The 14,855-nt window shown below is 40.1% G+C and overlaps 1 protein-coding gene across 1 annotated transcript; it reads left to right on the forward strand.

Moving 5' to 3' along the window:
• The first annotated feature begins 3,160 nt into the window (after positions 1-3,160).
• On the forward strand, positions 3,161-14,503 carry LOC133477186 (CCN family member 1-like). Its single transcript, XM_061771675.1, has 6 exons — positions 3,161-3,341; positions 5,443-5,656; positions 7,028-7,281; positions 8,549-8,693; positions 9,379-9,557; positions 12,435-14,503. The coding sequence occupies exons 1-6, from the start codon at positions 3,291-3,293 to the stop codon at positions 12,747-12,749; spliced, it is 1,158 nt and encodes a 385-aa protein (XP_061627659.1). The 5' UTR covers positions 3,161-3,290; the 3' UTR covers positions 12,750-14,503.
• The last annotated feature ends 352 nt before the right edge of the window (positions 14,504-14,855 follow it).

A 14,855-nucleotide genomic window follows, 5' to 3' on the forward strand; every position in this document is an offset into this window, starting at 1 on the left:
TTGACAGCTTCCTGAGGCGCTTTTCTTTTTTCAAATGACTTGTGACCGCACACTCACACATCTGAAGTGCTTTTCGCACAAAGGTAAGCTCAAAAACAGGAATGAACCATGACAAGCAGTTTGACTTCTATATGAAAGTTTTTTGAGTTTTTTTAAATTTATTTTTTAAACAATTAAAACAAAAAGTGTAATACATGCGATTGTAGAAGCCAGTCTTGGCTCAGTAGCGGTTTGCTCTCCAGGCTGGGAGGAAAAGAAACCAGATACCTCGCGTTGGTCCCGGTTGGCTAACAGCAGGCGAGCTAGCGCTGTCCAAACACTTTGAGCCTTGTTCTACAGGCCACTTTGACATGACACAACTCCATTTTAAAAAAAAACATGTGTTCAAACAGAAAATGTGGTTTTAGTGGAGTTTTTTTTTTTTTTTTTGTGTATGTGGGTGTTTTTTTCCCAGAAAATAACATTAGCTTGTTGCTTATAACTGCAACTGCTAGCCAAGCTAAATTATGGTGAGGTTTTTTTTTAAATTCTTATTATTTTATTTTATTCAACTCTTCTATTTATTCTGTGTTGTACGTCTTGTATTGCCGAAGTATTCGTGCAAGGCCTTCTCAGCTGACCTAAAAACTATCAGAAGCACTGACCTACATTTCCAGTATATGTATGTGGATGTCAGATTTTCTTGTCCAATCAGATCCTCTCTCTGCTGCCATGTCAATCTAATCTGCCCAGGGCCTTCAGAATCAGTAGTGCTGATGTACTATACAGTATTGGCAATGGCACTTTTGGTTTATCCATTGAGATAATCAAATTCTTGGACCCTCGAGGGCCAGCTAGCTCACAATAACGTCTGCATTTTTCCATCCTCTGACTGGTTGGTCAGAGGAAGCCAAGTTCGACTAGCAAAATACCTCTGTAGAGTTCTGCACACATTTATACATATAATAATCAGCATCTTTGGTGAGTATGGTGTATTTTTTTGAAATGTTTTGTTTTTGTCATACTATTAGGTAAATACTGATTCTGATGTTATATTGCATTTTTGGATATTATTGATGTTTTCTATGTTTGCGACGTGATAGTAGTGGTTTTAAGAGGTGGATTAAGTCTGGTCAGGACCAGGTATCAGATGCACGACCCGCCACTGTAATACGTGTGTAATACGGCAGCTTGGCTATGAAGTGCTGCCTTCACAAGTGTGAATACAATTTTCATAGACACTTTTTACGACACTCTGGGCTGGTACTGCTGCAAGTCCAAGTAATCGTGGGGGTCATGGTAACGAATGCCGTCGAGAGGTCGGGGGCACCAGCGACTCATTTTCATGAGACTGGGACGCCCCCTCAAAACAGTCTATGCTCCATAATGGTGTATAAAGTGTGCTGTAATTGTTGATCCTTGACGAGAGAGACTTGGGAACTGTTTTAAATTGTGACTAAAATGTAGATTATGTGTTTCCTTTAAACGAGTCAATCTCTTAAAAGTACTTAAATGTGAAATATACTGCACAGTAGGGCTACATAGATCAAATATCAATTACTGTGGAGCCATAGTTTTTGTGAATAATCTGTTCCAAAGACTCTGACAAATTTTTTTTGTTGCTTTTTTTTTTTTTTTTTTTTTTTTTTTTAATGTTTGTTTGTTTTGTAAATTTTGCCCTTTTGACTAATGTAATCTCAGCTATCATCGAGCAGGAGGCGGGGTACACCCCGAACTGGTTGCCAGCCAATCGCAGGGCACATATAAACAAACAACCATTCACACCTACGGGCAATTTAGAGTCTTCAATGAACCTAGCGTGCATGTTTTTGGGATGTGGGAGGGGGAAAAAAACTTGAATGGCACAAAATGTCCCTGCAAAATCTCTCTTAACTGGCACAAATTGGCTTTTTTTTTTTTTTAATTAAAGAAAAGCCATGTATGACAGTTTGTTATATTGTCATACACCACCACAGATTCGCCAGTACCCAAAATTGTCAACTTCTAGTGTTGTGGAAGGAGGTGTGGCTGCAGGCGTGTGGTTCAAAAGCGAAGACAGCCAAGCAATTTGAGGCCAAAGCTCATAGGAGCTGCCCTTAAAACAATAATCCTGTTTCCACACTTGGCCTCAGCCATTCTTTTCCAAGGAATCCTCTTGCATCAGCATTGTCGTGCTATAAACAACCAGCATATTGTAATGTAACCAAAGGTGCGGAGTCCTGCAACAGACGGCCAAAATTATGAATAATTGACACCTCCGTATTTATTTATGTATTTGTTTATTTATTTATTTATTATAAAGGCGCATGTTAGTAGTTCAAACCGTAAATATACCACAATCTACGATCCTAAAACACTTTAATATAATTTCAAACTTTTCTTACAATATTACCCTATAAAATTAATGACTTACAGATTATTTGATTTAGACAAAAATGCACTGGAAGTGCACTCCGGCCTATACACGTGATGAAGACTCTGTAACTTCCACTAACAACCCAGGCTAAACTTAGCTCCTCCCTGACATACAAAGCTTGTTTCACAGTCGGGATGTATCACTTCAACATACCTCCTTGACACTATACTACTTTCCTAAATAGACAGGGCTCCAGCAGCATTTAGTGGCATTTTAGGGCATTACAGATAGAGAACAAAAACTGTGATTATGTGAGTTTTTGAGTGATTAGCCAGGGGATTTTTTTCTTTACTTTTTTTTAAACAGCCACTATTTGAGTAAATAAAGTTTCTAATTAGTTTAAAGTTACTTTTTAAAGCAAGTTTTACATTATGGCTTGATTCATTTCAGTTTCATTTTTCTCCAGCTGTCTGGAACAACAGGGAATTCCATCCTCTGCACTTTTTCCAAAGGTGGAGGTCTCCTGAATGTAACCAGCTGAATATATTTACTCAGCTCTTGCAGAGTGCCGGCCACAAAGGCAGGAATGTGACTTGAAAGGGCCTGTTACATTTTAATTTTTTAACCCATAAAATAAACATACAGAGTGGCCCTGCTCTTTTTGTTACTTTTTTTATTTTTTTTTATGAATGGCTCCATTCATTCCCAATAGAGAATTAGTTCTGTGGTAAAGCCACACCCATTTGAAATGTCTGGCTCTTTCCCTGCACACCTATTGGCCAGCAGTGAGGTAAGGGGCGGGCCCTGTCAGGTGGTATAAATTGCTGTTTAGGCTGGTTGTCCCTGTGGGGAACACTTGGATCAAGACCCGAAAAGGGACAGAGCTATTTAGGACCGACCATCCTTCAGTGGAACCAAGCTTGAAATTATATATACACAACCTTATTTATTTAACATGGAATATGTAATGGGTCTCATTTTGCTGACAACAGCCTTCATCTCACAGGTAGGATGTTATTCCCTTTCTGAAGATCATCTGTGAAAAGTCCATTGAGAGAAAGACTGGCTTAAGGACAACTACGCAGTATGCCGGATGATAATGGAACATGTGTTTTTATGACTCACAATGACACTCGGTTCAACCCAGATGAAAGATATATATATTTTTTATTTTTTTTTTATCAGATGACTAGTAGGGCTAGTAAATAATGTATGTCTATGGTTCTTGTGTTTGATACACTTCTAGAGAAGTCTTGTATACGCTTCCTGGTTCTTGTGTAATTGGCTCACTGACTTTATAACAAACAAGAATACAGTGTGCCAGCAAGTTGGTATAACTGCCTCGCAGTGGAGATTCTGGGTTCGAATCTCTCTCTGGATAGATGGGAATACAGTGTTACGCAAGCCATTCTGGGACGCTGGTCGACCTCCAATTAGGAAAAAACTTTCCCCATTGGACAAATCAGAAAGGGAATTAATCTGTTCCATTTTTTTCGCTCTCTCTTTTCAAGTAATTTGTTTTAACAACCACCAAAAAGTAAAAACTAAACTCTCAATACAAACTTTAATGGCAAAATTGCAACGTATATCTCATTTTTTGTAAAATATTCTTACGTGTCATACAAGTGTAAAAATAGGTTAACCACTGTTCATATACAACATGTAAACAAAACAAAAAAAACCTCAGGCCAAGTTGGTAACTTCCAACATACAATGGTGCCTTAAGATGCGAGTTAAATTCATTCCGTGACCACGCCCGTAAATCAAATCACTCTTCTCTCAAATCATTTTTCCTCATTAAAATGAATTGAAAGAGCATTCATCCTTTCCAGACTCCCCCAAAAAACAACAAACATTTTGTCATGTTTTTTTAAAGACAAAATGCCACTCTATAGCATTGTACTAGTACTGTATAAAAACCTACCATAATGACAAAATTAAATAGAATTAAACAGTTTTTTGTTACACTTTATATCAATTGAATATTCGGCCATTATGCTGCTGTCATCCTTGGCCATCTGTGAGCAATTTAAGACCAGCTCCTTGTAGAGGATAAAGAATATATGCCGGTGAGTACTGTTCTATGGAATGTCTAAATAAGTCTCTTCACTGTTTGTGTTCAAATATCAGTTGTTTAAAAGATTCTATGCGTTTCCCATTAGGTGTTAGCATTAGCATTAAGCGATCAGACTAAAAGATAAGCTGTGTTTTTGAATGCACAGTTTAATTCTCCTAAAACGTAGTTCGACAGTAAACTTCAACTGGGAGTGCCATTAAACAGCTTGAAGATGTTTAACGGCAGCAAATGACTGCTCGTATCGCGAAAAACTCATAAGTCGGCTACGTGTGTCTCAAAAACCAAAGCAAAACGTGCAGATTTGTCGCTCTTATGTTCGCTGAACCAAAGTCTTTGGATTTCTCGCAAAACTCGGAAGTCTGTTTTTCTGGAATGCTTTGTTTATTTTCTTAATTTAAAAAAATATATATAATTTTACATTTTATGACCTCAAGACCATTTGGGCTTCAAGGTTCCACTCTCTTGTTTTGCTAAACTAGTCTTTCCCAAAACTCATCATGGTCAGGACCAAAAAACAGGTTCCGTGCATTTTACCAATTCTCATTAGAACTAGTATCCGACTACAGAACAAGATGTAAAACGCTTATCGATCTGCCTGCTTTCCCCTCGTCGGGTCGCTATCTTGCTCAATATTAGCATGAAAAATGTTCGCGTGTTAGCATTTCATGAATTCTCATAAATGGTACCAGACTACAGAGCAAGATGTAAAACCCTAGTTTATCTGCCTAAGCGCTATATGTTAGCATAACACCTATTAGAATGTCAGAGTTGGATCAATTCTTATCAGCAATGTTACCTGAATAAAAGGGACCGCTGTAAAAGGCTTCTCGATTGGTCAGAGCGCTTTCCATATGTTATCAGAACTGTAGCATGTTAGCATTTGAGTAGTTCCCATTAGTTTTAAAACCCTAATCTTTCTGCGCTAGTGCTTTGTGTACGTGCGTTGCTCCCTTGCTATATGTTTTGCAAGCGACTGTTATTTAAACTGGGCCTTGATATTTCTGTCCGTCCGAAACTGCGGTTGGTCCAGGTGACGGCTATCTGCCCCGCGACGTGCGAGTGTCCTGCAGGCCGCCCGGCGTGCCCTCCGGGCGTTAGCGCTGTGCCAGATGGATGCGGGTGCTGCGAGGTGTGCGCTGCGCAGCTTAACCAAGACTGCAGTCCCATGAAACCTTGTGATCATCACAAAGGGCTGGAGTGCAATTGCGGCAACGACGTCACAGAGGCCTGGGGTGTGTGCCGAGGTAAGGCCACACAATGTTGGCCAGAAATTATCACATTATAGTTTTGAAACTGTCAAATCAATGGATAAACTAAATCCATTCCCTCTATTGTGGTGGTTTAAAAAAAAAAAAAAAAAAATGGTTGTGAAATCCAAAAGACAATGGCATCTATGTGTGAGTCACCGGTATACGCCATAGCACGTAAGCCGCGCTCAAGCACAAACATGACCGAGATGCTTTATGGGAGCAAAAGTAACGGAGATAAAAATAAGCTTCATGCCAGAGCTGTTCTACAAACTATGAATAGCAGGTCCTTCTCGCTTTGGAGACAAGTAGTCTGACACTTCCTGTCTCCTCAGTTCCATTGACCTTTCAGTCTAAAACGTTGTTGCCATGGAAAGTTATTGTGTAGTGTGTTGCCGGAGTCCCATTTCAGTACTTAAATAAACACTTGTGTGAATTCTTGTCATGCATCGCGGAGGTTGACGCAACTCTTTGATTGCTCTCTGTTTGTGTTCAATCTGTTGCTTAAATGGGACATATATTTTGCCAAACCAACTTTTTCTAGTATTTGGGATGTAATATTGTCTCTATGGTGCCTCAGTAAATGTGAAATATGTACTTTTTTTTTTCTGCGGAGAGGACTGAAATGGGGTCATTCAACTTTCTCGATCTTATCTACGTCACGAGTGAAGATCTCCAACTTCCCTCTCCGCTTCAGAGCCGGTGTACTCTCACAAGTGGGTCTTCTACACGGAGGCAACCAATCAGAGGAAAGGGGGCGGTCTTAGCCAAATATGAAGAAAGCAGATACAAAACTGGGTCAAACAGAGGAAGCTGTCATAGGGGTGTTTTCTGGACAGTCGTATGACAAAACCAAGGTGGTTTTTTTTGTTTTGTTTCTTGTTGTTTTAATTTTTTTGTTTTCTTTTATTTTTTTAAAATGAAATTGACACTTTTATACTAAGTCCATGTTAGAGAGTCATTCTATGGCGGTCTAAATAGCCAAAATATGGGACCTTTAAAGCACTGCAAATACATGCTAATTACTGTTAGCATTAAGCTAGGAGAGCCTTTGGCATTTGTTTTAAATACACAAAGTGTAATTCTCTTTGTTTAGTTTGACAGTAAACCACTGGGATTTGATGCTTCATTATGAAGAATTGTTCACTATCTGCAAAACTGGCTGCTTGTTGGTAAATGAATTGAGTTCACTGCCACCATGCAGCGCTCGTATCTGAAGTTTGAAGCGAACAAAAATCAGTCAAAAGACGGCTCATGTCTTGAAAGCTCATAGGTCGAATCAGTCACTCGTATATCAAAGTGCCACTGTATTTGTATACAAGCAAATGAAAAATGTTCCATAATATGTCCCTGCCAACTGTTTCCCAGCCAAATCAGAAGGACGCACGTGCGACTACAGCGGCAGGATCTACCAGAATGGCGAGAGCTTCCGCGTGGGTTGCAAGCACCAGTGTACCTGCTTGGATGGCGCTGTGGGCTGCGGGCCTCTCTGTGACCACAAGCTGACGCCGGCCTCGCCGTCTTGCCCCTTCCCTCAGCTGGTCAGGATTCCTGGCCAGTGCTGCTTCACCGTGGACTGCCACAAAGACAACTGGCGCCTGCCAACCGAACGTCACCCACAGGTTTGTTTTTGAGTGAGCTACAAACATGGCAAAAAAAAACCAAAAAAAATCTTATATTTACACATTTGCGTAGCAAGAATCTGCAAGTAATTGATGCCCCCCAAAAAGGTTTATACTGTGCTGTAATTGCCAATTGATGCCATCAGATGGTAGCAATGGATAACTTTTTTTCTAAATGAAGCTCATCAATTCACTTCAGCTCCAATAACAAAATCATACAAATGTTTGGCTTTTTTGGATTGGGGAACTGAGACTCGGTGATAATTGGACTGCAAATAGTGATTAGAATGATTAAAACAGCAATCATTGGACATTGCTTGCAATTCTGAATTGTCCTAGTCGTCAACGCCAAAAATGTTTTGAGCTTAAGCCCTCAGGTTGTCGTTTTAGGGCTCAAAAGAGGAGGACAAAAAGACTCTAGGTTTCATTTATCTCCAGTGAAATGTAATTACTGAATGGTATTTCATTCAGTAAGGGTTTACTGTAGGTTGCTCATGTTCTCTTTGTACTACTATCGTTTATTTGCATATTTGCAGTTTTTAAAATTTTGGGTATGAGCTCTGGACTGAACATTGTTTGTGATCTTGTGTCCAGGTGAAGTGTTTCCTTTATAGCGTTTCTTTAATTGTCTGACTTTCAATAGGGTTTTATTCTCACCCCTGATATTGTCATGGTCTACCAATTGTCCTTGTGTGCTACCGCTGCAACACCAATTTCCCTTTTTTCTGATTCTGATTGTTAAGATGCCACCTGATGGCGCCAAAGTAATAGTTATTGCATTGAACTAAGCACAATAAAAGCGAATAGATAGGTTTTTCAGAAAATAACAGAGGAAAAGTAGGGGGGGTGGGAAAGCAGCCAAATCTACACTCTCATTCGCTGACTCCCACATCGCCCAACAGGCAAGGGCCTGCTTTAAAGTCACAGATACTACAGTGTTGAATGTTGAATGAGTGTTGATGGCGACCCCAAGTGGACTAAATAACACCTGCACCTCGCATGCATATTTTGTGTTGAAATGTATAAAGCTTTCTATTGTGGGAAGTTCTGGAATGTAACCCCTGCGATAAACGAGGAACTAGTATATATTACAATGCATATGTCATACTTTGTGTTTTTATAGTTACAGTACAACAAACATACAAGTGTTTTTTAACAGTGGAAAAGATTCTAGTAGTTGACAATTGCCTGAATATAATCATAATAACTCGTAATGGGGGGGGTCACCATGAAGTACACTTTCTAAGCTGTTCTTGCTTTATCCTAGATGCCCTTTCCGAAACGATGGCAACCCAAACTGGAGGGCCGTCCCCTCCCTCGGCCTCATGAAAACGATCTGCTGGTGACCAATGAGATTGCGCCCTTGAAGACGAGTGGGTGGGAGGCGGAGCGTGGCTACAAACACCTGCCTGGTGAGACAACAGCATCTGTCTGACTGGTGTGAATGTAGTTTTTGAGTAAGAAAGGAAAAAAATATATATATTCTAATTTCACCCCATTTCTGGGTGTATTCATATTTTTTAATGCATCAAAAGTGGTACAGTTTGGAGTTCAACACAAATATTCTTGGTGGTAAATACAGCGATATTATTGAGCAAAACCTGTACCAGTGTGTAAGTGACCGTCAAACTTCAAGGAGCTGGTGCAGTTTTCGCCTTGGGGGATGGGCAAAAATCCCAATGGAAAAGATGCGGCAAGCCTGTAGAGACTAGTCAAAAACATGCTTGAAATGTTTCATATTAATATTTAATTTGAATGATTAAACCATAGTGAAAACCCTAAATTAAGAAACAATCAAAATATTTCTTCTAGTTTTCCTTCTGGAAAGTATTTTCCTCTTTTAATGAATTTTTATGAGTTTCACTTTTGAAATTAAACTACTGATACTGTTGAACTTTTCTACCTTAATCAAATCTTTCGAGATTTCAAAAAGAACTTTTTCCCTATCGAAATACAAAATACAACCCGCCAAAGTGGCGAGTGGGAGTGATACCCGCTGCATTTGGTGGGTGTTAATGCCAAGCCTGAAAATACAGTACAGCTATGTTTTTGTGTTTGTTTGTTTGTTTGTTTGTTTGTTCCTGTGATTGTTTTCAGTATGGAGCCACCAGAAGAAGTGTCCCCTCCTCACCACCGATTGGTCCCAGTGTTCACGTAGCTGCGGGACTGGCGTTTCCTCCCGCCTCTCCAACAAGAACCCCCTCTGCAAGCTGGAGAGAGAGACCAGACTGTGTACGGTGCGGCCGTGCAGCCCCCTACAGACTCTTTCGAGCAAGGTGACCTTGAGGAATTATATTTATTGTGTGCGTGTGTGTGTGTGTGTAATAAAATTATCGGCAGAGATACCAAGAAAAAAGTACTTATCACCAAATATCTTTTGCAAAGAGAAGCCTCCACACTTTATGATAACGTCATACCACCCCGTATCTGTCTTTGACTTTATGAGGGGAAACCTCTATTTTTTTTTTATTTTGTATTTTTTGTGCATTTTTCTGAAACTCATGAAGATGCCGGAAGATGGTAACAAAGCCATTTTTAATTCAGGGTTCCTATGCAAGTATGGAATTTGATTTTCTAAATTTGCAGGTCTGGAAAAGTATGGAAAGTGCTTTATGGAAAAATATTCAATTTTCCAAGACTGTCACAACAGCTGTTTTTTTTTTTTCTACAACATAAATTATGAACCTCTTAGAAAAATAAAATAAAATAAATGACCTGTGCTTTTTAAGACACTTGGAAGCGGAGCTACAATGTTTGTGTGAGAGCACACTCTCTTGGTGAATACTGGATTTTCATTGGCCCAGAAAATTCCGTTTGAATCTTTCGAGCGACTGTCAAAAAATCATTACATATTTCCAAATAATGCAAAAGACAGTTTTAGGGTTTCAGAACAGGGTTAGGGTTTCAAAGTAGGGTTTTAAAACGGGGTTAGGGTTTGAAAATGGGTGAAGGGTTTCAAAACCGGGTTAGAGTTTCAAAGTAGGGTTTGAAAACAGGGTTAGGGTTTTAAAGTAGGATTTTAAAACAGGGTTGGGGTTTCAATGTAGGGTTTCAAAACAGGGTTGGGGTTTTAAAGTAGGGTTTCAAAATGGGGCTGGGGCTTCAAAGTTGGGTTTTAAAACGGGGATAGGGTTTCAAAATAGGGTCAGGTTTTCAAGTTAGGGTTTCAAAATGGGGTCAGGGTTTCAAATTAGAGTTTCAAAACAGAGTTAGGGTTTTAAATTAGTGTTTCAAAATGAGGTAAGGGTTTCAAAGTAGGGCTTCAAAAGCGGGTTAGGTTTTTTTTTATTATTATTGTTTTGACTAGTGTATTTATGCCCCAAAATAACTCTTATTTTATTACCTTGAAGGCATTCCACTTTCGGAGTTCCACTGTTCGCCACCAGCACTGAAGTCATCTTTCGTGTTGATATTCGCTCGTCATGTTATTGTAACTGCACAGAGCTTAATTGCGCTGCCGCTGTGTTTGAGTTTAGTATTAGTATATATAGCGCGCCTCCCGCCAGCCAGGGCATTCCTGCCAAGCAACTGTCCATAGCTAAGCTCCATGCGGTGGGTCTATATTAATTCTCCATGTTGGACGCGTACCAGGAGCTCTTTGCCGTGCTTGCTTAGCTTGAAGACTCTGCTGCCAAGGACAACGATAGAACAATGTGTCATAGCACGTTGTGAGGCTCCTAAAATTTTGCTGCTATTTCATCAGACCAAGAGAGATTTTTTAAATATTTTTTTTTATTTTTTTGTAACACCAAACCACATTTGCTCACTTTCGCACTGTTCCTATGAAGCAGTTGAACTGTGTAATGACATAAGTACAACTGAATATTTAGAATGGTGTGATACAAAGAAATTATAATGACACAATTACAATTAAATGTCCAAAATGTAAGGATATGAAAAGGCTGTTTTAGATGACATACTAAGCTAGAGACTGCGGCTCTCCTTGCCCACATCCGAGGGCATGACAGTACATTTATTGCTCCATTTTTGTCTCTGTGCATACACAACTTACAAGTACCCCGGCTTATGAGTATTTCAAGAGTGTATTTGCTAGGTTTTATTTTTGTTTTTGTCTTGAGATGTTGGCAAACATTTGCACTTCAATGGTGGCAACAAGCTGCAGATAAAAAAAAATTATTGGAAAAAAAAGTTTGCTTCAAGTGCTTTATTGCTATTCCCGGTTGAAGTATACAGTCAAACTACACGTAAAATAAAGCGAATCGAACCACATAACTTTGCCTTAAAGTCGGCTAACTTAATACTGACACATAACGGGAACCACCATAGACGGGCTAAAGAAACTGTCATCAATGTCGCGGTAGTTGTAAACATATTCACACTAACGGTAGCAACACATGCAGAAGTCCAGTCAGAAGACCATTACAATAGTCAAGTCTACTTGAGATAAAGGCATGGATGAGCTTCTCCTGGTCTGCTAAGCACATGCAAGCCTTCACTCTGGATATGTTCTTCAGCTTGCAGAAGGTAGCTTTAGTAATTGATTTGATAAGACTGTTGAAAGTCAGGTCGGAATCTATCAGTACACCAAGGTTTCGGACTTTGTCCTTGGTTTATAAAGACAGTGACTCCAGGTATTTACTAACAGCAATCCTCTTTTCTTTTTTGCCAAAATCAATGATCTCAGTTTTGTTGTGGTTTAGTTGAAGAAAGTTTTGGCTCATCCAGTCATCTGTGTTTGTGACAGTGACACAACACCTCAATTGAACTGTAGTCATCTGGAGACACTGCCACTGTATATCATCTCCATAGCTGTGATAGTCAACATTAAGGTTCTGAAGAATTTGATCCAAGGGTACCATATACAGACTGAACAGGAGGGGTCCAAGAACTGACAGTTGAGGGACCCCATAGATCACTGCCATTCAATTGAACAGTTTTTATTTTTTTTTTTTTTTTATATAAAGCAAAGTGTTGCAAACCTTTTTGTTGGTGTTTTTTGGGTGGCTGGCAGGTCATATTTGTGTGTAATATTTTTTTTTTTTTTGGGAGCGGGTATTGCCATTTTCATTCATTTCAATTGGAGAAGATTTTAAAGACAAATGTTTCGAGTTAAGGGACCACCGTGCTGTATAATGCTAATATTGTTACCCTGATTTTACTGTAACATATAGTTTTTATCTTTCCAATTGCAGAGAGGCCGGAAGTGCTCCACTTTGCAAAAATCCCCGTCACCCCTCCGCCTGTCCTTTGGCGAGTGCATGAGCGTGCGCCTCTACCGGCCCAACTTCTGCGGCCGGTGTTGGGACGGACGATGCTGCTCGCCGCGCCGCACCCGCACACTCCCGGTCGACTTCGCCTGCCCGGACGGCCAGCGCCTGCAGAGGTCGGCCATGTTCATCCAGTCGTGTAAATGTAACGAGGAGGCCTGTGGCCACCTGAACGACGTGGCACTTCCGCCACAGCGCTGGATGCATGGAGACACCCATACATTTATTGACAAACAGTGATGATTTTTTTTTTTTTTTTTTAATTCTCTCTCCTTCAAGACGGTGAGCCAGGTTTCTTTTACTTTTCTGGCTCCAAGTGAGAAAGGGCCCCCCTGGTTGTAATGTGTGTGGCCCAGGGTGCCCTTGTTCAGACGTGGGAGCTAAATTAGAGCCCTGATGCAGCCCTGGACTTCCCTCCCTCACGGGGGATAAAATTGCTTATTCCGACATGGATTATTTTGAGACCCTCCTGACTGCCCACAAGAGGAAACGCTTTGCAAGGCATTTTGAAAACTGACTTCTAACTTAAGTGTCAATGCAAAGGTACCTACTGATATGTTAAGTGGGGTCCACACACACAGCCATTTTCTAACAATTACTTTTTTTTTTTTTTGAGTGACCCCACAAATGACGGAAGAAAATTGCCATGTGTGTGCTTTCTGACCGCGAATAACAGGGGTTCACTATACTGTATTGTGAACCCCGCATACTCTGGTTCCGGCACCCGCAGATTCATCTGTTCACAGATGTTTAACCTTGTTGGTGGTTTATCACTGCTTATGTTTTTTTTCTTTTTTTCTCCCCAGTTCAATTATAATGGCCGTCAATTATCCACTGATTTTCGTGGTTTGCGGTCCGTCACCCCGAATAGTGGAGGTCCACTGTACTCTCAACACAGCGGACACACATCACATTTGTGACGATGTCTGTCGTAGTACCGAGACTGACCTGTGAGAGGCAGCATGCTGCCCAAGGGCATCCAGACTGCCAGAAAATGCAAAGAAAAAAAGTACAGCGGTACCTCGAGATACGAGTGACTCGACTGAGTTTTTTGAGATGGGAGCTGTTGTTTCATGCTTTGAATTGTGAGTGCAGACTTGATACGAGCGCTCTGAGTTTGGTATTAAAAAGTCTTCAAGCTCTTTCATGCCATTCCCAGTTAATGTTTACTGTCAAACTAAATATAAAACAGAGAATTACACATTTAAAACTGCCAAACAACTGCCTAAAGAAAGTAGCTACTAGTTTAATGCTAATCAGCATCTGTCTTGCAATGCTTTAACCATTTAAGCAGGTCACGTATCGAACACAAATGGTTCAGAAAAATGTAGACAGAGAATATAACTACTCAGTCATATACTCTTTATCTTCTGCATAGAACGGCTAATATTGGTGCCGAGCTGAGACTCAAGACATTAGCAATCTCCCTTGAGTTCTTGGCTGGATATGCCTCGCTACAATTTGACTGGCTGCTGCAGAGGCAAGGAGTGCCTCGAACTCAAGTGGGATTCATAATGCCTCAGTGGAACAGTGTATTAGTCTGTCTGTCTTGTACTGAAGCCCCCCCTCCCTGGTGGCCAAGATGGGCACAACAAGAACAGCATTTCATTCATGAAGTGTGACAAAAAATTTCATTAGTGTTTTTAGTGCAATATTATTGAGTTCTTTTTCTTAATTAAAATTCACAGAACAAATTGTGTTTTTTTTATTTTTTTTGTGGGGGGGGCCGGGGGCTGAAAAGGATTAATGGCATTTCATGGTCACAGAATGGATTAAACTCAAGGCACTGCTGTAGTAGAAAGGCAAAATTGAAAAACAAGAAGCCTGATTACCTGTGTGTGTGCCAGGCCTTAGACAAGCTGTTATGTTGAAACCACTCCAGGATGGTGTGTGTGTAACAATTATTTATTGCAAGTATTTTTAGTTTATAATTTACTTACTTTAACTTCTCTGCTTTTACATAATATAATAATAAACAGTTCTACCAACATGAATCTAATTTGACATGCATATTTCAGGTTCTTCTGTGACTCTTTGTGGGTAGGGGCAAATGAAGACGGCTGTTTATGAAGCCTCTTTAAGAGTTTTAAATTCTACCCCTTGCAGGCAAAGTCCTAACTTATTTTGGATGGAATACCTCCCTCTGTTGGAGAGGACCAGTTAACTGGAGGACCACAAACTGTTAAATGAGGGACAGGACATCTTCCTCCTAATTTAGTTAAGTTCTCAGGGAGCCATACTACATTCATGGAACAAAATATGAAGTAACAACCAAGCGAATGTTTTATAAGCATTGGCAGGTTAAATGTTTTGGACTTTAGTAACACTTCGAGTTTAGTTTTTTTT

The sequence above is a fragment of the Phyllopteryx taeniolatus genome, chromosome 4, assembly GCF_024500385.1.
Source record: "Phyllopteryx taeniolatus isolate TA_2022b chromosome 4, UOR_Ptae_1.2, whole genome shotgun sequence".
NCBI classification, from domain to species: Eukaryota; Metazoa; Chordata; class Actinopteri; order Syngnathiformes; family Syngnathidae; genus Phyllopteryx; species Phyllopteryx taeniolatus.

Excerpts from the sequence above, each read along its gene's own strand:
- LOC133477186 (XM_061771675.1), top strand. The coding sequence starts at position 3,291 with ATGGAATATGTAATGGGTCTCATTTTGCTGACAACAGCCTTCATCTCA. Across the intron at positions 5,657-7,027 it reads GGCCTGGGGTGTGTGCCGAG|CCAAATCAGAAGGACGCACG; the intron begins GTAAGGCCACAC and ends ACTGTTTCCCAG. Across the intron at positions 7,282-8,548 it reads CAACCGAACGTCACCCACAG|ATGCCCTTTCCGAAACGATG; the intron begins GTTTGTTTTTGA and ends GCTTTATCCTAG.